The sequence below is a fragment of the Callospermophilus lateralis genome, chromosome 7 (genome assembly GCF_048772815.1).
Source record: "Callospermophilus lateralis isolate mCalLat2 chromosome 7, mCalLat2.hap1, whole genome shotgun sequence".
Taxonomy (NCBI): domain Eukaryota; kingdom Metazoa; phylum Chordata; class Mammalia; order Rodentia; family Sciuridae; genus Callospermophilus; species Callospermophilus lateralis.
Genome location: NC_135311.1, coordinates 13,303,006 through 13,324,669, shown reverse-complemented (window position 1 = coordinate 13,324,669; position 21,664 = coordinate 13,303,006). Strand labels below are relative to the sequence as shown.

General features: G+C 46.9%; 3 protein-coding genes across 6 annotated transcripts; all 3 read right to left on the bottom strand.

Moving 5' to 3' along the window:
• Window positions 1-49: 49 nt before the first annotated feature.
• Ppox (protoporphyrinogen oxidase) lies at window positions 50-4,265 on the bottom strand. Of its 3 annotated transcripts, XM_076861429.1 has the most exons (12): window positions 3,722-4,265; window positions 3,442-3,576; window positions 3,203-3,318; window positions 2,885-3,017; window positions 2,514-2,658; window positions 2,224-2,414; window positions 1,232-1,292; window positions 937-1,055; window positions 747-857; window positions 498-647; window positions 323-365; window positions 50-234 (listed from the first exon to the last, which is right to left on the bottom strand). In XM_076861429.1, the coding sequence occupies exons 1-12, from the start codon at window positions 3,806-3,808 to the stop codon at window positions 92-94; spliced, it is 1,434 nt and encodes a 477-aa protein (XP_076717544.1). In that variant the 5' UTR covers window positions 3,809-4,265; the 3' UTR covers window positions 50-91. The 3 variants fall into 3 exon arrangements, with proteins under 3 accessions (XP_076717544.1, XP_076717546.1, XP_076717545.1); XM_076861431.1 differs by lacking the exon at window positions 3,722-4,265 and having other exon boundaries at window positions 3,203-3,334; window positions 3,442-3,572; XM_076861430.1 differs by lacking the exons at window positions 2,885-3,017; window positions 3,442-3,576; window positions 3,722-4,265 and having other exon boundaries at window positions 3,203-3,247.
• Window positions 4,266-4,997: 732 nt separating this feature from the next.
• Window positions 4,998-11,803, bottom strand: Usp21 (ubiquitin specific peptidase 21). Its single transcript, XM_076862710.1, has 13 exons — window positions 11,082-11,803; window positions 9,649-10,269; window positions 8,833-8,892; window positions 8,555-8,675; window positions 8,224-8,335; window positions 7,880-8,035; window positions 7,048-7,112; window positions 6,694-6,797; window positions 6,425-6,511; window positions 6,068-6,146; window positions 5,739-5,846; window positions 5,540-5,654; window positions 4,998-5,342 (listed from the first exon to the last, which is right to left on the bottom strand). The coding sequence occupies exons 2-13, from the start codon at window positions 10,246-10,248 to the stop codon at window positions 5,252-5,254; spliced, it is 1,698 nt and encodes a 565-aa protein (XP_076718825.1). The 5' UTR covers window positions 10,249-10,269; window positions 11,082-11,803; the 3' UTR covers window positions 4,998-5,251.
• A 76-nt stretch (window positions 11,804-11,879) lies between these two features.
• On the bottom strand, window positions 11,880-16,118 carry Ufc1 (ubiquitin-fold modifier conjugating enzyme 1). Of its 2 annotated transcripts, none has more exons than XM_076862711.2 (6): window positions 15,948-16,118; window positions 13,537-13,604; window positions 13,238-13,301; window positions 12,821-12,897; window positions 12,513-12,603; window positions 11,880-12,314 (listed from the first exon to the last, which is right to left on the bottom strand). In XM_076862711.2, the coding sequence occupies exons 1-6, from the start codon at window positions 16,068-16,070 to the stop codon at window positions 12,234-12,236; spliced, it is 504 nt and encodes a 167-aa protein (XP_076718826.1). In that variant the 5' UTR covers window positions 16,071-16,118; the 3' UTR covers window positions 11,880-12,233. The 2 variants fall into 2 exon arrangements, with proteins under 2 accessions (XP_076718826.1, XP_076718827.1); XM_076862712.2 differs by having other exon boundaries at window positions 15,904-15,985.
• Window positions 16,119-21,664: the final 5,546 nt, after the last annotated feature.

Genomic DNA, 21,664 nt, shown 5'->3' with positions numbered 1-21,664 from the left:
AACTCCCTCTACCCTCAAGACCATAGATGCCAGAATAGCCATACCATGCTAAGATCCAGTGACTTTTATTTTCATGAGTGGGAGCTGAGAATCAGCTGTTAGATTCTGGGCCCAAGACACTGATTGCTGCCTGGCGCCCACTCTCTATACAGTCATTGACAGCAACCCCCTCATAGGAGGCTCCAGCCAGAGTCAAGGGCAACCTTTGAGCAGCCAGGAATTTCATAGCTGACTCTAGAAGGAAAGAATAAAAGGAATTTTGTGGCTACAGGTCTCATTTCCTCAGCCCTCAGCCCTCAGCCCAGCTGCTTTCCCAACTTACCCAGTTTTTGCCAGTGGCCTAGTGTATACTGAGGAATGCAGTTCTGGGAAGAGGAAAGGGGATACAGGATAAAGTTTATTATTGATTTTCCAGGCCTTGGTTGACATACAGTAACAAATATACCTTGTATGCAAGGTCTACAATAGGGAACTGATAGGAATTTACCCCAACTCACCTTGTGTAGATGGACCAAACAGTGACTTGGTGGTTCCTTCAGTCCTAATTGTGTGGCAACTGCTTCCTGTGCCTGCTGCTGGAATAGCTCCTGAGATAAAACACAGCCACTAGCCTCCAGCGTCTGTAACCAGGAACCTCCTAACATTACCTGTGAAGGGAATATGGCACTGACCAGCTTGGCCTGGCCTACAATGGGGCAAAAAAGAGCCCTTTGGAAAGCCCACTATACAACATGTCCTGCTCTCACAGTCACTCTGAGGCCAGGGGGGCTCCCATCCTGCTCAGGGAAAGCAACTGAGTCATACACAATTCCCAGGACAGCTGGGTCTTCTGAGGATGGTACTAAATGTCCAAATCCCTGAAGGGAAAAAAAAAATAATAAGAAGAAGGAAAAACTCCATCTGAGTCTACACCTTTTTTTCCCCTCCATACTATACCTGGACAGGCAGGCGAGCTCCTCGGTACTGTAGGTTCACCACAGCCACAGACACAGCAGTGATGGTATTAAGGACTTGAGCCAGAGGAGCTGCCTCTGTAGGGAGCAGCTTGCTGAGTGCTGGAGGAGAACAGGCCTGATTCAGGAGACATTCATACTACAATTTTGTCAGCTCTCTTTGAGATTAGACTTCGTAGGGATGATCAGCTTAGGGGCATGATGTGGTCCTGCTGGCCCAGGAAGAAACAGTTATTGCTGCATGCTGGTTGGGGAAAGGGAAAGGACTACTCCATTACCTGAAGCTGGAATGGCACTAATAATGTGGTTGGCTTCCAGACTGCTATCCCCCAGAGACACCTGAGAAAATGAGAACATTTGAGAGACATAGCAATAATGAGAACTTTAAGGATGAAATGAGATTTCTACTGTACTCTTCTCAGTTTCCTTGTAGCAGGAAAGACTGGGTGCCAACTCAGGATGAAGACACTGAATAATTGCATCATCTGCATAAAACTCACCTTAGGAAGTGGGCCAGAGGCCGGTGTGGCTGCTCTGGAATGTTAGGTGAAGCTGGGTTGTTCCTTCCTCATCTCTGATTCTCCGACCATTTATCTTCCTACTTTTGTTTGGCAATGCTGGGGATCGAACCCAAGGCCTCACCCATGCTAGGCAAGTGCTCTACCACTAAGTTATATTCCCCCTTCTCTGACCACTTATAACTACAACTTCTTTTTTTTATATTTAGCCTTTTTTAAAAATTATTTTTAATAGTTGATAGATCTTTATTTTATTTATGTATTTGTGGTGCTGAGAATCGAACCTAGTGCCTCACACATGCCAGGCAAGTGCACTACTCCTGAGCCCCAGCCCCAGCCCCAGCCTCTATAATTTCAACTTCTATCCACAGACTTGCATCAAAGGGGTCTCAGAGGAAGGTCCACAAATAAGGCCCCTAGGAACCTGGGCTAGTCCATGAATAAATAACTATTTTCTCCCCCAATTCTGGGGATTGAGCCCAGGGGTGCTCTGCCACTGAGCCTCATCCTCAGCCCTTTTTATTTTGAGACAGGGTCTCACTAAGTTGCCCAGGCTGGCTTTGAACTTGTGATCCTCCTGCTTCAGTCTCCTAAGTCACTGGGATTACAGGTGTGTGCCACCAGACCTGACTCTAAATAATTTCTATGGCAAGGAAAAGAGTAATTCCAATTCTACCAGCCTTGGCCTGGCTAAACTACTTAAAGATAGAAACATTGATACAAGTTTATTACACTGCTGAAAGTTACCCTACCTTCCAGTGCCCTTCTGCTTGGAGAGAGAGTCCACATACTGGCTGACCTCTGAGAACACTGACTCCCCTACTAGTCAGGTAGGTGTCAAGGGTCTGGGGCAATGTCTCCATCCCTCCACGGAGTGACCATTGGCTCCAGCGCTCAGCCCGGGCCTGGCGAATAAGTGCTGAGTCTGGCTGTGGGCTCTTCCCTGAAGAAAAAACAGTAGAAAAGAATCACCAAACTAACACCCCTTGCCTGACCTGGCAGTCCTTAATATCTTCACTCTTTGAACCAATCTGCCCCTCACCTGCTCCCAGCAGGAGCCCCAGTATTACTGAACGATGGGTCTGCTCAGCTTGGAAGAGACTTGGAAAACAGGACCTGATGCTGAGCTCACGGCTATTGCCTGCAAACACTCCACGGCAGAGACTGTCCATGGCTAGAGATGCCACCTTAAGAGTAAGACTGAGACTGAGAGGCCAAGGAATAAGCTGCAGTGAATAAGCTTCCACTGCCCCTGCTTGGTAGGGAAGGATTTGAGTTTTGGAGATTAGTGGAGTATGACAAGAAGAGGGCATCCCAAATGACACGAAAGAGCCCCTAGGGGTAGGTCTGGGGGGGGGGGATTCTGAGGCTGGTTTAGGCAGGGAGAGGTTGGAGGCCTCTGAGCAGTGTCACCTCAGGTCCAAGACGGCGCTGGGCAAAACTGTGCACAGTCTCATCAGGTTCTTTGCCCCGGGGCTTGGTCAACTCCCTCAGCCCAGCCCAAAGCAGAGGTTTGGAGAAGGGGGGTGAAGGACGGAGTAGCCCCCTGTGTGGAGGAAGGCATAGTGAAGAGGAAGCCTCCTGAATTATCTTCCCAGACCCAGGGGCTTACTTCCATTCATTTGGCCCTTTTCTGCTGGAAGGGCTGACAGACATGGAGATGAAGAAATGGAAGGGCTGCGAGGAAGGGGCAAAGCAAAAGGATGTGCAGTAAAGACGTGGGGGTGTTACCTGAGGCCAGAAGGCAGGGGGTGCAGGGCACCATCTACATACAGGAACCTGTTCTGGGCAGCTGGGTGGTCTCCCCGGACAGGCAACACTTCTGAGTCCAAGCCAAGCTCAGAAATCTGCTCTCCACATATCCTCAGAAAGAGGAGAAACTAAGCAAAGGGTCTGGCCCACCAAACTCTAACCCCTTAGTAAAACCCCGCCTCTGTAACCTCTCCTTACACATTCCACAAGCCTCTCACCAGGAGCAGAGTGCGGGCTCCCAAAACTCCGGCTGGCCGAATTCCCCGAGGTCCAAGTTCAAAAATCGCACCACCGGGCCCTCTGATAGAACGGATCCAGCCTCCCAAACGCTTGCTACCCTCCACCAAGACTACCTGGCGACAAGAAGTCACTGCAGTACCATCTGGAGCCGCGGGGCGTGGGGGTTGGGCGCATCCCACCGGCCAGGATCCACCCAGCTTTTGTTGGAAATTAAAGAATATTAAATGTGGCTACCTCTGGCACGGATGAAGTACTCACCTTAGGTGGACGTGGGGCTTGGCTCAAATGGTAACTGGCGGCCAAGCCGCTGATGCCTCCGCCCAGCACGATCACAGTCCGGCTCATTGGGAAGCTTGGAGACAGGGGGCGACACTGACAGACAGACTGGGAGGCACCCTGGGCTCCTGAAGCCCCGCTGATTCCACGTTCCACCCTCGGCCACCCACTGATTTAGAAGAAACTAAGGCAGAGCTCGCGGATGGGTCGGTGGACAAGCGAGGTCTTCGCCCAGGGGGCAGAGTTCATCTACTAGATAGGGACAAGAGAAAATGAGGTAGAAGGAGGCAGAGGTACGGAAACCTCTCCCCGCCGGCGCTCCGGAGTGCGAGATAAGGGCCACGCCCACGCTATCTGCCCTCGCAGGGGTGAGTCGGCAGACTGGATGCCGGAGTTTTGAGGCGCTCTACTTCCCACGCCTCTGGAGACACCTAATACTTGAGGTCTGCCAACCCCGCCCCCGACCCCTTTTAGGTCTTTCGGACTCTGCGTCCACTCTATTCTGGCGGCATGCGGGGAAGCTTCTCTTCCCGGCTTCTGGATTGGTGGGTCCTGAAAGACCCCGGATCACAATCACCAATGAAAACACTGAACCGGCAGTGACGTTACAGGCGGAGCGACAGCAGCTGTCAGAGTTGATTCTGTGGATAGAACTAGAAGTTGACCCGTTCAGTGCCAAGTTGAAGGGAGCTGTCGTAGCCGGGCCCTTTCCTCCCTAGGGCTAAGATGGCGAGTGCTGAATCCGGGAAATAGCATTCCACAGCTGAGGCTTCCCAGGCCCAGTTAGAGTGAGAACCCTAGAGGGATTGGCCCCAGGAGCTTTGGTTGTAGAGAGAATAGAAGGGGAAACTAGGGGCCAATCCGCGGGGAGGCTGCTCCACAAACAGCTCCTTGATGTTAGCAACAGTCCGGGCCTACGGGAGCTAGGGCCGCCCGGCAACGTACCTAGTGTTTGTCAACAGGGGTTCTTGGGTGCCTCACCCTCGAGGGGCAGCCCCCATCTTCGGCAAAACCCGTCTTCCCAGTGTCTGCACCAGTTTCAGGCTTCCCCGCAGCTTCACGATTTGCCTGCCACCTTCTTCCAATACAAAACCCTCACTGCTTGGGCACGCACGTCTCGGTCGTGCTCCACTCCCGACCCCTCCTCCTTGGCCCTGAGGGCGCCCCACCTGTTCAAATAAGGAGCTGGGTCCCAGGAAGATTTCAATTGGACCCATTTCTGTATTTCCACCCCCAAGCACAAATACAAATAAGAACATTACTTTTTCTTAATAAATTTATTCACAAAAAGTGAGATTGCAGAGGGTATGGGGGCTGTACATGGGCAGGGGCCTGATAAGCTCTGTACACAGGGCTGGGAGACGAGGGAGTCTCCAGTGGAAGGGTACTTTTTAATAAAAAAAATAATGGGAGCTACAACCACCCCCTCCCCCCTCCCCGATTAAAAAGACACAAAAATAGACGTCTCTGAGGTAAATGGGGAGCCTGGGGCTTAAGGGTGTTGAAAGGGTTTCACAGGTGCCGAGTTGGCTCCTGCATCAGTTGGTAGAACAGCACATAGCCTTCACTGGATGCCACTTGATTTTCACTTATAGGGGAGACACTAAGAAAAAGGGAGATGAGGAAAGAGTTGTAGTCATTCCTGTATATTTTATGCTCCCCACAAGACTTAGCCTCAGATAATCCAGCAAGAGATCAGGAAAGACCCCCACCGCTCCTTTCACTGGGCCCTCTGCACTCCTGGGGTTACACGGAAGGGGAGGGTGTCAGGGCTGCAGTGGGAGTGGAGGCTGTTCTCACCGAGAGTCATTGTAGACATGCCAACCAGTCTGGCATCGGCACAGGGCTGTGTAGTGGCCATAGTGGACGCTGCCCGAGTGATTGCAGAGGGCATAAAGCTGGTAAACAGGACTTCCTATGGGGTTAGAGATGATCCAGTTCTATAACCATAGGTGAGCCCCCCTCCTAAGCTCCTCAGGACCTTCCCCACCAGACTCACCTGCTTTGTCACTGGCAAAATCCCCTAGGCTCAGTCGCTGCAGTGGGAAGTCTACACCTACTGAACTTTTCTTGATGGACCCTCGGGAGGTGGAGAATCGATTCAGATCTAAGCCCTGGTTAAGGAGCATTTGGGAGGTGGAGGGTCTCTAAGGGGAAGTGCAGCCCTAAATGCTGTCCCCTTTTTTCCCCCCAAGAGAAGGCTGGATGGCAGGCTTTTCTAAGGAAAATTCAATCCCCAAATGACCAGCCTCTGCAAACGTACAGGGTGAGGAAAGAGAATGTATGGGAGTTATCCTAAGTGAAGTAAGAATTTGAGGATTAGGATATGGAGCACGAGGATTCGGGGGAATCTTTGTACTGTCAACTTTTTGGTACTTCGTGTTTTCTGCCGACATCGGTCACATACCTGAATAAATGCCAAACAGTGTTAAGTTAATGTGTTCTCTCCTCAGCTGGTTTTCTGACATCCCAAACCACACAAATTTAGATTGTTTTCCATTACTTCTGTATTCTCTGGGCCACACCCTTTTGCCCTTGGAGCACCAGGACACATCTGAGACCCCAACACGAATGCAGACATGTAATGGTTTTCCCCATACTAAGGAAACACGTGTACCCTTTTCTCCTTTTGGAGTTTCCCCAGTTCTCCCACCCTTATTATAGCCCTTGTGAACCTCCACATACTGGGGCATTCTCCGACTCTAGCTCTTCTTCCTTGGTGAAAAGGCTGAAACAATCTCGCAGAGACACTTTGCCCCCAGCAAATCCTTTCTGGGGGAAAAGGGGAAGTAAGGGTCAGCATGTTCTGAATTTTCTTTTTCCTACTCTTCATCAATCTAGGCTTCAGTTATACTCTAGAGACCCACAGGGTTCCCGCCCACACTCTGGGGGTGGGTAGGTTTGGATCATAGAACCTGTGTTCCTTCCACCCCTGGAATCCTCTGGAATCCCACCTTGGGGATGGGCAGGGACAGGTCACAAAAAACCTCGAAGGTCGTGGAGCGATACCCACAGGCCTGGCACTTGAGACAACTTTTCAACTGGCCCACAAACAGGTCTAGACAGAAGCAAAGGGGCAGGAGAAAAAGTCATTGTTGGGTGCCTGACATGATTTCTTGAAATCCTGTCTCTTTATGCCCCTTTGCATGACTTTCCTTTTCTCACTAACAATACTCCTAACAAATTCTTCATACCATTTCACATCTTCATCATCCAGTTTTGTTCCCATACCCCTTGACAGAATCAATTTTTCCCCCAAGCCCAAGCCCCAAACTAGTTTTTCCCCATTGCTTTGCCCCATTTCATACCCACAATCTTGCTGTCCTCTCGCTCCAGGTAACGCTTCCACATTAGGTTGGCTCGATCATCATCACTACCATATAGATCAGAGAAGTAGGGAGCACTCATGAGACAGCAGGAAACAAGGCACCCCCAACACACTAAAATGATCCATAGAGCCCTGTAGTTCATCCACACCCCAACTCTGCCTCCAAATTTATCTAGTTAAAGTCAAAGGAGTAATTCAGGAAAATTTCTAGGGAAATCCAAGGTGAAAGAAAAGATGGGAACACATACCGGGGAAGAATATGCTGTCTTCCTCCACCTGGCTTAAAGCCCTTTTTATGTACTTTGTTATAATTATCCCCTCCTCTCTTGATTCTGTGATTCCCTAGCACTATCTTCTGTCTCTTTCTGCACTCCTCAGCCTACTTCCTTTTTCTACTGCCACACTTCTTCTCAGAGGATTTTCTTTTTAAAAAATATTTATTTTTTAGTTTTAAGTGGACACAATATCTTTATTTTACATTTATGTGGTGCTGAAGATCGAAACCAGTGCCCCAAGCATGCTAGGCAAGCACTCTACCACTGAGCCATGATCCCAGCCCCTCTCAGATGATTTTTTATTCTAAAGCATTTCCCTGAACCCTACAGCTCTAATATTTGTTTGTTTGTTTGTTTGTTTATTTATTTTTGGTGATACAGGGGATTGAACCCAAGGGCTCATGAGAGCTAGGCAAGCACTCTACCACTGAGTTACATTCCCAGCCCTATATCTCTAATCTTAACAAGCTCAACTCTGTGAAGGATGAACACTATTGATAACTATTGGGGAGAGAAAGGAGGAGAAGCAACCCTTACCTTAACTCAGGTTCTTCCAGTAGAGTCCCTCCTCGGCGAGGTGGAGAGGGAGCTGGACCGTTGGCTAAGATTGGTGGAGCCCGGCGACCTCGTCTATTGATTTCAAGATGCAGCCGCTCCATGAGGAGTTTCAGGAATTCCTGGGCATCCTGCTGGCTATAGCCAGACAGATAATATGGGAAACTGACCCCTTCCTTGTCCACAGACACTATCCCCTGCCCAGACATGGTTCCTACTTCCTGGATGGAGAACATCAAGGCTCAGAACAATGTTTCTGGGGTCCCTGCATTGCACTACCCGCAAGACATGACCAGAGAGAAATCTACACCCTCCAATTCTCCCACCTGTATCCAGAGAAGGAGGGAACATATTTCTGGAAGACGGCTCGGAATCGAGTAGGATTCACAGCTTCACAGGAGTCAGGGTGCCAGAGGGCACCAATCACATCTGCAAAGGCTGTTGGGGTGAGATTGGGGAAGGGAAAGAAAGGTTAATATCTGAAAGACGCAGGCAAAAGGACATCTGGAGGGTAGAAAACAACCACTAGGAAAGTAGGCAGTGGGAAAAATGGATACAACTGTTAGACTGATGGGTTGGAGGCCATGAGCAGTGACAGATGGACCTGCAAGGGGTTTGGGGAAAAATAAATAGAGGAAGCAGGAGGAGTTGTCCTACCTTCAGTAAGCTCTTGGGCTCGGCCCCCTCCAGGTACCTCTTGCCGGAAGTCCCTTCGTAGACAGAAGTCTCGAAGAGGCCGAGTGCTGCTCAAACACTGTAGCACAGCATTCAGGAAGCACTGGGAAGCAGCAGAGATACTGCCATTATCTCTCCCGGAAACTCAGGAGAGCTTCAGTGCTCTCCTTCTACATGCCTTCCCCAATTCCCCAAGTTCTCTCCACCCCCAATATCATTTCACATTTCCTTTTAGAAAGGAGGAACAGAATGGCTCTTACTGTATTTCCCAGATTTCGGAGGCCAACATGACCAGAGCCCAGAAGCAGCGTATGATGAGCCTGAAATGTCAGGGTACAGTCAGCAGTTTCCCATATATCCACTTTAATCTTCTAATAGCATGCTGCCTGCTGCCTCCCCCACCCTATACGTGCCCAAACTCTACCCTCTCCCTCACTGTCTCCCTACCTCACTGGTCATGAGCAGTAAGCCCATCACAGCTGAGTGTACCACAGACTCAGCCATGGCTGTCCCACCTATTCCCCACTTACTCCTCTGCCCAGCTAGACGGCGCTGCAGCTCCTGGGGCAACTCCCCAAGCACTGGCATGGTTGCCCAGCTGCTCCTCACCCCCACCTTGCTACCTCCAAAGCCCCCTCCTGCCCCCGTGGCCCTTTCCTGCACCCTCTCTTGCAGGTACCAACTGCAACCAGCCTAGCTCACTTAGCTAGGGAAATGGGCAACCACATTAGCTCAGATGTTCTGAACCCACCCCTCTTCAACTCCAGAGATTAATTAGGCCTAGGCAGAGTCCTAAGAGAGAAAATGCAGTAAGGGAAAGGAAGAGCCTGGGGACCCAAAGAAGTATTCTAAATAGTTGGGTTAATTCCCTGGGGACCAAAATGGCACACCATGCTGGGGACTCACAGACAACCCAGAAAAGGATTTAGAAGGGCCCAGAAGTAAGGGAGAGGAAAGCATCCACTGCTATAAGGAACTTAGGGAAAAAAGGGACAGGAAAGTCACATGACGTCAAGAAAGCTGGAGGCATAAAGGTATAGGAGCTTGGAAGGCCACGTGTGTTGGCAATTCCTCACCATCTTGTCATCAGAGTAGAAAGGCTCAGAGGGCCGGGCAGATATCATGTGGAAGGAGCCATGGGAAGTGGGGGGCTCTGTCCGTATGCTCAGCAGGGTCGGGGGTCCAGGAAAGCCCCCAAGACGGCGGAGAGAAGTGCTACGTCTCAAAGTGGGTGGCTCAGGCCGGAGTGCCAAGCGGCTCAGTGCAGCCCCCAGCTCTCCAGTGCCACGGTGCCCTCCCAAGGCAATCCCCATTGGACGTAAGTCCCCACTGCTCACAGACTTGGAACGGGCTAGGTTGGTCCGGGATGGCATGGGCAGAGCCACAGTTGGGGGTGGTGAGCCAGGCAGGGGAACCCCATGATCTGCCCGAAGGGGGCCTCTGGGACGAGGGCCTGAGGTCCGTCCCCGTCCAAGCTCCAGTTTCTTGAGCCGTTCATCAGGGGGACCTGGCCGAGGAGGCAAAGGTCGTAACATAGGGTTTGGCCCAGGGGCTGGGTTGCGGCGCTCCTTGCTGCGGGCCCGGGGGGCAAATTGTAGCTTAGATCCCACTCGGGGTTGGACATTGACAGGTGGTTCTCGGGTCCTGCCCAGGCGATGCTCAGAGGCCTGGGGCATTGTGGACACCACAGGCTGGACCTGGGAGGAGAAGAGGCGGTCAGCATCTGAATTATGGAGGGAGATGAGACCCTAGGCTACCATATTAGTTTGCACATGCACTGAAGACACGAATCATGTCTATCAGATTAGTCATTATATTCCCAGGACCTAGGAGTGTTTGCCACGAAGAAAATACTTGGTAGCCCTTTAGTAAATAAACGAAGGAAAGATAGCAGCTCATGACTTTGACCCTTTCAATACCCCCTCTTTCCCTAGAGAATACAACTTTACTAAAAAGCCTGTGCTAAATCTCTACTCAATTGTCTTAATAATCCAAAACTCATAAAAAGAGGTCTTATACCTGGCTAGTCAAGTGGGGTGTGCCCTGGTCCTGTGGTTAAATTCAAGTATGGATGCAAGAATAACTCCTCAAAAGACAGCATTCCACCCTCAAATCCCTGCCCCTCCAGGTTGCAAATGAAGCAAACTAAATGGGTAATTTGCGACCCATTCCCTCCCCCACCTACGAGCTCCGACACGGTGTTGGGGCTCAGGGGTCAAAAGCTGGAGATGCAGGACGAACAACTCTTGACCCCTAATCTCTGCACCTCACCCACCACAGCAGGGTTTTACCCGGGTCCGCCCCCCTCGAGGGCAAAAAGGCCGAGACCGCTGATTGGCTACAGGGTCCGGCGGCGTATTCCCTGCGGTCTAGGAATGTTGTCCCTCCAGCCCAGTTCTCCCAGGCCCCGCAGGGCCCCACGAGCCTCTGCCTTTGTGGAGAACCCTCTGGGGTCTGGAGCACTCTTCCCTCAGCTTCCCCTCCCCCGCCATAACACCCCGGCCCGTACCTGTCCCCCTGCGAGGTGGCAGGGGAGGCCAGCCAGGGCCAGACTCCAGCTCAGGGTCACCCCCTCCTACCCCCGTGCAGCCCCCCCGCCGGCCGGGCTGCAGCTTTAGCCGCAGCTGTTGCCCAGATCTCTCCCGCCGCAAGGGCCACCGCCATCTTTGTTGGTCCCACCCGGCCACCGGCCACCAGCTTCACAGTCTCTCAAGGCGCCTGCGCACCCACACTCTAAATCCTGCCTCCCCCTCTGCGTTTGCGTGAGCCCGCCCCCACGGCTCCTGGGCCGACACCATGGAAACGCTGCCAACTTTAGAACCGCTAGTTCCCAGCCCTGCTCTGAGTGGTCTTTAAACCATCGCTCCAAAGCAAGTTCCGAGGTCCTGGCTTCTGTCATCCCGTCCTGGGAAAATTCAAGAATGGCAGTGAAGCTTGTAACACAGATCAGGGCGGGTGCTAGAGTGACAAGCTGCAGGCCTGGGTCCAGACAGCAGACGACCAACAGAGAAGCATCTAGTACTCCACATAGGGATAGGAAGATCCCTAGAGGACAGGGAATGCTGGATCTGCAAAACCATTCTTCAACCTTCTTGCAGGCGTAAGCAGTAGGGAAAAGCATGGCATGCTGCTAAAGGACAAAGCAGATCTCAGCAGCAGGGAGAACAGTCAGATTTTCTTTAATTCCCCAGCTCCTGACCAAAGCGTACTCCATTCCCCACTTCCTCCCAACCTACTGTGTCTGTTCAATATGCCTCTGGTTTTAGCTGCTCACCTTCTGTTAAAAGCCACCAACGAAAACGACAGGTTACCATGGGAAGCAGCTTTATTGATGGGTTGTCAACAGAAATCAAAAAGGCTATGTACTCATTTTCAGCTACTCCCTATGCCACCAGGATTGAGGCCTCCATTGCTCTACCTGGAAAGGGAATATAAATTGCCTCTTCATTTTCTAAAGCAAGTCTTTCCCCTCCCTGTGCAGCCTAACTTAAAAATTCAGTGACCATACTGTGTGTGTGTTGTTTTCATCAATAATGCCTGCTGTAGCAACTTAGAAACAACCAAAGGTGGAAGAGTGATAGGGGGAAGTGATCAGATGAGTAAGAAGAGTGATGCACAAGAAAGGAACGTAGCCACTGTCCTGCCTCAGTGGTTGGATCCTTCACTGGTTGCATTTCTCTTTGTGCTGGATCACACCCTTCTGAATCAGATCAGGAATTTCCACTGCCAGCCATGGACCCAGCTGCAATACAAGGGAGACCCTGTGAGATTACTACCACCCAGTTAATGCCTCTTGTTCCATTAGAAGCTCCTTCCTGGAGAGAGATTCTGGGGGAACATGCCCAAGAGACATCACTATTATTCCTTGTTTACTCTCAGTTACTTTTCCAAGGCCTAACCCCAACACCTCCCCTTCCTATACCAAGTATACCAGACTTACCCCCAGGGCCATGAGATGAGCTAGTCCAAACTTGGGCACATTCCTGGCCCACAAGGGTTTGAAGTGATCAGTCAGGCATATTTTGCCACCCCTGTGAGAGGTATGAGAGAAAGAGATTGATATGCAAAATTCACCAAAATGCATAGCAGCCTCTGGGAACACAAGAAGATCACCAGTGCTCAGAACTAAGAACAAAGTCATCTAAGTACTTTGCCCAGGCTTAAATCCCTCTAAGTGAGTAGACTCAGAAAAATTTCTGCCTTGAGAGTTCTTCCCTAAGCCCTTCTCCATCTCATTTTCAGTCCTACCTGTACATCTTGGCTGTTTTTCCATCCAGCTCAGGGACTGCAATTTCTGGAGCAGTAGTGGGATACGTGATAGGAATCTGGAGGAATTATAGAACCTTAATAAAACAGAATTAGGCTAGATAGGAACTACTCTAATCAAACACACATATTTCTTTTCTTTCTCTCTCTCTCTCTTTAATCTTCCCACACATTTCTTGGTTGAAATGAAATGTTCAGCAAACTTCCCCAACAGCTTCGACATGCCAGGATTCCTGATATGAAGATTAAAAGCTATAACTAATGCTTGCTTCAAACCTCAACTTTCCCCTCCCATTTGTAAAGTTTTCTTTGGTTTCTTCAAGAAAGATTAGCTTGTTAATAGTCTTCTGATCTCTTCCCTTCTACTAACCTTCATATTTTCCACTTCATCACACTTACGTCAAATTCGATGTCAAACTCATATTTGAGGAGGTCATGGATGTACCAGCATTTTCCAAACCACCTGTAATAAAGACCAAACCTCAGTGAAATTTGCCCATCCCTCTCTTACTCAAATGACATCTTGGCTTAGGGCTAACCTGGGAGACTCATGCAGACAGGAGATGGGGAAATCTGGGACTATAGAATTACAGATAGCTAACCTGACACAAGGCAGTTCCAGCAGTGGATTTTGGGATACCAAACTGCACAAGCCAGGTAAGACTCCCATCCCCCACCTCCCAAGAGGGTATACCTACCGGGTACCTTCCTTGTTGGACTCCAGACGGAACCAATCATTGTCTGCATTCTTGTTGTTCTCCACATACTAAAAGCAGAGAATGAAATCTTTCAGGGGAAAACTGGAGCCATGGGCATTCCCTCTCCCCACAAAAGAAAACTATGATTACTTCTCTCTCAGTACATTTACCAAATTTTTATGACGTAAGTAAAACTAAAGACAAGGCTACCCTGATAAGTTGGGGACTTGCCCAGAGCAAAGAATAGAAGACTTGGGTTCCATTCAATTTAACAGGCAAAAAAGATGTAAAGATATCATCTGGATTCTTTTCTTATTTCTGATAGTATCTGTCCTCAGCCCATAACTCACCTTATGGTATACTCCCTTCCTGGAGGGCCTTAAGCAGTCCTGGATTCCACTAGCACCCACATGCTGATAACTACCAGATCTTTTATTTTTAGTCCAGATCTTTCCTCAGAAATTTGGACTTAAGTATAAATTTCGACCTTTAATTTGAATATACCTGAAACCTGGCACTTCCACTTGGTATTTACAGTATTTCTTCAGACCTGTTTCTCATCCTGCATTCTCAATCTCAGGTTGAAGTGTTAGCATTCACTTAGTCACTGAAGCCAAAAACCTGGGAATTATCCTTGACCTTTTTGACACTGGGGATTTAACTCAGAGCCACTTTACTACTAAGCTATGTCCCCAGTCCTTTTTATTTTTGAGACAGGATCTCACTAAATTGCTTATGGCCTCACTAAATTGCTGAAGCTGGCCCCGAACTTGTGACCCTCCTGGCTTAGCCTCCTGTGTAGTTGGAATGATAGGTGTGTGCCACCATGCCTGGCTGGATATTCTTCAAATCTACCTCTCCTTTCTATTATGACCACACTGCCTCATTTAGATTGTCATCTTTCTTTCACTTGGATTAATGACAGCCTCCTAACTTTTCTTCTACCTTTAACCTTACCCCTGGTCAATTGTATTTTTCTCTGTGTCACTGACCTACACCCAAATCTGGTCATGTTACTCATCAGCTTAAAATCCTTTAAAGGCATCCCAACACCTCCAAATAAAATTCAAACTAGAGTGATGGGTGGCACACACTTATAATCCCAGCTACTTGGGGAGACTAAGACAGGAGGACAGCAAGTTGTAGGCCAGCCTGTTCAACTTACAGAGATCTTGTCCCAAAATAAAAAATAAAAAGGGGGCTGGGGATATAGCTCAGTCAGTAGAGTGCTTGCCTCACATGCACAAGGCCCTGGGTTCAATCCCCAGCACCACAAAAAAATTAAAAATAAATAAAAAAATAAAGGGGGGAGCGATGGCTGAGGATGTCACTCAGTGGTAGAGTGCCCTAGGGTTCAATCCCTAGTACCACAAAATAAAATTCAAGTGCTCAAATCTATCTCCCCAGCCTTGTTTACTTCCTGCCTCTATCTGAATCTCTAGCAACTCTGAACTATCTGTTTCTTTATAAACATCATGCCACATAGAGCTTATATTCCTTTGCTTGTGATGTTCTCATGTCTTAAGCATCCTTCTCCCACCCTTATGTTCTATTAGTCTTACTTATATTTTCCTTTAAATCTCAGCCCAAACATTACTGTTCTCAGGAAGCCTTCCTTGACCAAACTCAAGCTTGATTAGATATTGCTTCTCATGCTCTCAGACCATCCTGGCCATTTCTTTCTCTCTATTTAAGCACTGTATGATACTGTTTCTGTCTACCACGGTAGGCTCCTCCTTACTCGGTTTTGTTTCCCCTTTTTAGACCCAAGGGACAATAATGATATTGAGATTTTACACACACACACACACTGAATGAATACATGAGTAGGATATCTGCTGAGAACACTATGAAAGTTTTTCTTCCCTTTCCATAATAGGAAGATTAGCTGATAAGATGGCTCATTTCTAACTATTTCTAAAATAGTTATCCAACTATTGTGTGCCTCACATTGGGTATAGAGAGACATTCTATCCAACTCTCTACAACTAACACCTACTTGAATTTTCAGTCCTAACGTGTTTTTCTTCATTACGGAGAATGAAAGAGGGAGCAGAGAGATGCGTTGGGATTTAAGGGCCTAACAAATACTTCTCACCATCACTTTTACATCCCCTAGGACAAACACCTGGAGCAGGAGAGACACGTCACCTTCCGGGTAGGTGTTAGCTTAAAATACTGCTGTCTTTAGCTATAAGATATAGTTCCACTTTTACTAATCTGAGTCTTTCTTTTCAGCTTACTTCCCGTCATTCTTCCTAAACCATCCAGCCCAGCAAACCGTCCCATTTCTCTGAATTTAGAAGTTAAAATTAAAAACCGGAAGTGGCTTCCACACGGAGCCTATTCCTGAGAACACCTGATTACCTGCAAGCCCTTTGCTACGCGGTCGATCATAAAGCACAACTGACCCGGATAAGAGACTGGTATTCCTCCTTTAGTCGCTGCACCCACAACTCCCGATCTCGGGGTCCGGCATTAGTTTTCAGCACTGGAATCTCAGACACAACACGCCGTGTGGCCTCGTCCGCCATCTTGGATCAGGGCGCAAGAGTAATGCGGAAGTGGTGTTGTCTGTAACTTACGCTCAGGCGCCGCCATCTTTACTATGGGAAGAGGAGTAGTAGGGTTGCCTTAAGACTTTTCTGAATGCAATCTTTTTTTTCTTGTAAGGAAGACACATTTGCTATCTGGTTACCCGCTTGTGATGCGTCAGGAAGAAAGAAATAGAAACGGATTGCTCTGTCCTGAATATGTCACCTATCACTAAATCACCAGAGACGGCTCGGAGAGGGACTTCCGTTCATGCTCAGAAGAAGCAATCAGGAAAAAAAAAAAAAAAAAAAAAAAGATCCCGGAGGCCTTCCCAAACCTGGAGCGTTTTTTCCAATTTCAGGCTCTTCTAGGCACCCTTCTAGGAACTGCTTTCCTAAAACACGCAATTCTTCTTCAAAGCTTCCTTACCTTACATATTGTCCAGCTGAATACCAGAGGCCAAAGCAGTTATCCAATATAAGTGTGTTGAACTCATAATTATTAGAAACCATGCAAAATCAATGTATAATATACAGTCCCAGCCCTGAAAGATCAATATAATCGAATTAGAGAATTATTAGTAAGTTAAAAGGACTTTAAAAGTTACCAGAAGACTTGCCTTAGTCTATCCTAGAACAGGTATTCACTGGTTGAGCACTAGACATTTTTGGTAATTAACCAGTAAAGAATGTCTCTCTATACCCAATGTGAGGCACACAATAAGTTTTCAGTCATCCTTTGCAAAAATTTTTTATCTTCAGTTAGTTTTAAAATTTAAACACATTAATTTTGGCTTTAAATATCTTAAGTGAATCATTCCAGCCTGTGGCAGTAATTCTAGATCCAATTCTAAAATTCATCAAATTCTGTAGTCCATCTATAAATGTGATGAGCATTCTATATCTTGTCTAATTGCCCTGGCTGAAACTTTCAGTACAATAATGCATACAAATGTTGAGAGTAGACATCTTTGTCATGTCCTGATGTTAGGAAGAAACTCAATCTTTCCAGTATGACATTAGCTGCAAGTTTTTTCATAGATATCTTTAATCATGTTGAGAAAGTTCCCTTCTATTTCTATTTCTAGTGAGTCTCCTGCTTCAGTCTATTGAGTGGCTGGATTTTTTTTTTTTTTTTTTTTTTTTTTTTAGAGTTTTGTTTTGTTTTTAAAGTCACAAATGGATGTTGTTTTTTTCCAAATGCTTTTCTGTGTTCCTTGAAATGACAGTTTTCCCACCTCTATTTTCTTTTTTATCTATCAATTTCTTTCCTTTTCCCACTCTTTTTCCCCCCGCTTAGCACTGAGGTTTGAACCCAGGGATGCTCTTTGTTAAACCACAACGCAAAGTAAACACCACCTATTCCAATTTTAAATCAAATAAAAGCAAGCTTGTAATTCTGGCCAGCCAGGACTGTCTTGTTAGAAATCCGTGGGTTAGAGGACAGTACCTTAGCTCTCTAGGAGCCTGGTTTTATAGCACACAAAGTTTCAAAAGGGGGCGTGTCTTGAGAACTTACAGATAACAGGATTTTGACACGCAGCAGATAGTAGATTAATGATCTAAATGGTTCAACATTTCAAGTTAGGGAGTAAATTTAGATCCCAATACCAGAATTTATGAGGCGCTGCTAAGGTTTCAGAGAGGGCTGTTATCTGGTCAGGGAAAGCCAGGCATGGTTGAGTTCAAGGCACAGGCAGGCATTCCAAGCAAGTTAGAAATCGCAGTACTTTATAGTAAAACAGAAATTAACTTTTCGTGACTTTGTGATGAGATGGCTCCTAATCTTAAGGTGGAATTAGGCTGGGTTCATCACTCTACCCTGAGCTACATCCCCAGCCCTTGTCTAAGTTGCCAGGCTAGTCTAAAACTTGTGAGTCTCCTGCTTCAGTCTATTGAATAGCTGGATTTTTTTTTTTTTTTTAAGGTACTGGGGATTGAAGCCAAGGGGTGGTTATACTGAGCTACAAACCCAGTTTTTGTTGTTTTGTTTCTTTTTTTGACACAGGTCTAAGTTGCTGAGGCTGGCCCTGATTTGCAGTTTTCCTGCCTTGTGGGGAGCCATTCTCACATGTGACTGGGCAACTCCCGGTTTGGGTCTGAGGCGCTCTGGCTAAACTGTGTCGGAGCTTTCCCGACCCTCTCCTGGTGCAAGAGCCTGTCCGTGTGGGGGTGTGACTTGACCACTGACCCTGGGGCCAATCACTGACCCTGACCTTGGAGTGCTACCCCCCTCAACCTTCATTGGATGGAATTCTCCCCTGAATTTCTTGTTCCCCAATAAAAGGCTACTCCCTGGCGTGCTCCCTCTCTCTCTCCTGCTAGTCCTGAGTAATCCCTGCTGCCCTACTGGGTGGTTTGAGGTGGGAGCCAGAGGGGGAACCATCTCGGACCTGGTCATAGAAAAAGGTAACTGAGTCTGTGTGTTTATTTCGATCTCACTAGTTAACTTTTATGCCAAGAACCCCATTAATGAAACCAGTGCGCTGGACGCATGGTGGAACTGCCTCAGCCTCCCAAATCACTAGGATAACAGGTATGTGCCATCTGTCTGAATGGTGGTGACAAAATTCTTGGCATTTTAAATGAATTTAGAGTACTGAGCTTGGACACATAGTATTCCAGAAATCGGCAATATTATGTAAATGAAATCAGTATCCCTTTAGATAAGTGGAGAAACAATGTTGCAAACATCTACATTTTCACAGAGGAAAATTCTAGATGGGGATTATGAAAGTCAAAAAACTAAGATTATTGATTCTTAGTAAAGTTTTAATGGTTATTAAAGAGTGATTTGTGGGGTCTGGGAATATAGCTCAGTTGGTAGAGTGTTTGCCTCACATGCACAAGGCCAGCGTTCGATCCCCAGCACCAAAAAAATAAATAGTGATTTATGAGTTGGGTGCGAAGGCACATACCTGTAATCCCAGCTACTTGGGAGGCTGAAGCAGGAAGATCTCAAGTTTGAGGCCAGCACGGACAATTTAGTGAGACCTTGCCTCAGAATAAGAAACAAAAAATGGTCTGGGAATGTGGTTCAGTGGTAGAAGGTCTCTGGGATTAAAACCCCAGAAACACACACACAGTGATTTATTAGCAGTGAGATTAAAAATCAGTGATCTACAGAATCCCTCAAAAATGGTTCATTACCATATGATTTAGTCCCCCAAACTGTCAGCTCTACCTTTCCTTCAAACCTTTTGCAGGTATCCTTTTCTCAGCCTACAACACTCCTGTGGCTCAAGGTGATTGGCCTCTTGTCTTTTAGTCTACACCTCCTTAAAGATAAACTTCCACCGATTATTAATTTTTCTGTCACAACATTCTGTTCTTTTCCTTCATAGCACCTATCTCAATTTAGAATTTTATATTTGTACACCCAGTAGATGGTGAGCACCACAAAAACAGACCTTATCTGTTTCGTTTACCACTGATTTTCTTATGCTATATGAGTATCACAATAAATGCTTAACATATATTGACAAAATAATTGACACCCCCCCCCCCGCCTCTTTTCTTGGCAGTACTGGGGATTGAGCCCAGTGACACTCTACCATGGAGCTACACCCCCAGCTCTTTTTCATTTTTATTTGGAGATTCTGAAACAGGGTCTGGGTTGCTGAAGCTGACATGGAATTTGGGATCCTCCTGCCTTGGCCTCTCCAGTTGCTGGTATTACAGGTGTGTGCCACCACACCCAGTTAATTTTCCTTTCTTGCCAATGTAACTAGATTAGCAGATGAGAACATCATAGAGGCAGTGTACCTTGCTTTCAGAAAAATCTGCCAGTTTTTCTGATGTTATTTAAGAAAGGTGGAAAAGGAAGAGTTACAATATAAGGTAATTTTTACTTAATTGAACAACCAATCAAAGGAAAATTAAATTCTAATTAGATGATGAAATTGATGAGACAGGGCTGTTTTTATCATGATTTTAAAATAATCACTGTCTTGGACCAAGTCATCCCCATGGGGGCAGCATAGAGTTGTTGATAAAAAGCATGTTGAATTGCTGAAACCTGATGAAAATTGTTTATATGTATATTATTTAAAGATAATAAACAGATAATATTTTCCAAGTACCAGGCCCTGTACTAACACTTTATATACAATATTTAACATAAATAATACCTCTGAGGTGGATATTACATTTCTTTCTTTCTCAGATGAGAAAGGAAGCTGGGTTAAGAACTTGCCCAAATTAGTGCCAGAGCTGGGGAATTAATCAAAGGGAACAAGTTAAATAGACTTTTGGATAGCAGATCATTAGGATTCAACAAACGAATTTGGCCCCTGTGCTTCCATTCAGGAGCGAGGAGACACCAGAAAGGCTTACAGCTTACAACATTCACTGAAATTAGGAGTCGGTATGATGCCTGAGTTAAAATGAGTAACTGGAGCAGCTTAGTTAATGGGAACCAAAAAATACAGCAGATTGGCAGGTTATTAAGTCCCTGTAGGACAACACTCGAGCAAAGCCCGGTGTGTGTGTGTGTGGGGGGATGTAACTCAGTGGTAGAACTCTAGCCTAACAAGCACCAGAGCTTGAGGCCCTGGATTCCATCTTCAGTACCACAAACAGAATTAAAGAATAAAGTCCAAGCCTGGGGGAGTAGCTTGGAGGTAGAGTGCTTGATTAACATATGAAGCCCTGAGTTCAATCCTCAGCAAAATGGGGAGAGTGGGAGTAAAGCCCTGGCAGAACACAAGGATCAGAATGTGCATGGAAGGGTCATGAAACTACTGTGACAATGAGCTAACAGAATACAGACTTCTTTAAGGTAATGCTTGGTATGAAAAAATATTAATTCTAGTGAAGCAGAGAAGCAGCATAGACTGATAGATTGGGACAAGTAGATACAAAACAGGACTAACAAACTGGCTAGGCAGTGGTGTGTGCCTGTAATCCCAGTGAGAGGGCAGGATAAATACATAAGGCAAGAAATGAGGTTTTTCTTTTGACTATACAGATCATGTATAGTTTAAGCCAAGGAGGAGTAGCTGACTGGCTGTGGCTAACAAGAAACCCAAAACTGTAAAATATTTTTCTCAGTAATGAGCATGAGTGTCCACCTTTATGTGGTTGCTCCTTGTTAGTACTTACTCCATTCCACTCCAGGAAATCTGCTCAGCTCTTTACTGGAACAATGATCTCAACCTGGGTGCAGTGAATGGCGCAAGCTTGTATTCCCAGAGACTAAATAAATTAGGGGTTGTGGTTCAGAGGTAACACACATCTAGGTTCAATCCCCAGTATACAAAAATAAATAAATTGCCCAAGTCCTCTGTAAGTTTTGAGGGACACATTCCCCTTCCATACATCACAACTACCTCTGACCTGATGACTATTCCTTTAGGAAGAGCTAATGAGCAATCTGCAAGGAAAGGATATAGGGGAGATTGTTTACAAAGGAAGTTTCAGTGGCTATAGAGGGAAAAAATACTCAGAGGTGGGGAAGAAATTTTTGATTTTGACTTTTTGTTGTTTTAGGTGCCAGGGTTTGAACTCAAGCTGGTGCAAGCCCACACTACACCACTGAGTTCAACCCCAGCCTCTGACTTATAAATGAATTATCTCTTCCCTTCAACCTTCTA

Bases quoted from the DNA above. Each gene is read 5' to 3' on its own strand.
- Ufc1 (XM_076862711.2), bottom strand. From the start codon at position 16,070: ATGGCGGACGAGGCCACACGGCGTGTTGTGTCTGAGATTCCAGTGCTG. The intron at 13,302-13,536 runs GTAGGTATACCC...TCTTTATTACAG, and splicing joins TCCAACAAGGAAGGTACCCG to GTGGTTTGGAAAATGCTGGT. The intron at 12,315-12,512 runs GTAAGTCTGGTA...CTTGTATTGCAG, and splicing joins CTCATCTCATGGCCCTGGGG to CTGGGTCCATGGCTGGCAGT.
- Ppox (XM_076861429.1), bottom strand. From the start codon at position 3,808: ATGAGCCGGACTGTGATCGTGCTGGGCGGAGGCATCAGCGGCTTGGCC. The intron at 3,018-3,202 runs GTAACACCCCCA...TCCTCCACACAG, and splicing joins CCCCTGCCTTCTGGCCTCAG to GGGGCTACTCCGTCCTTCAC. The intron at 1,293-2,223 runs GTAGGGTAACTT...TCATTTTCTCAG, and splicing joins AAGCAGAAGGGCACTGGAAG to GTGTCTCTGGGGGATAGCAG.
- Usp21 (XM_076862710.1), bottom strand. From the start codon at position 10,248: ATGCCCCAGGCCTCTGAGCATCGCCTGGGCAGGACCCGAGAACCACCT. The intron at 6,798-7,047 runs GTATGAAATGGG...GCTTCTGTCTAG, and splicing joins AGAGGACAGCAAGATTGTGG to ACCTGTTTGTGGGCCAGTTG. The intron at 6,512-6,693 runs GTGGGATTCCAG...CTTTTCCCCCAG, and splicing joins TGTCCCTGCCCATCCCCAAG to AAAGGATTTGCTGGGGGCAA.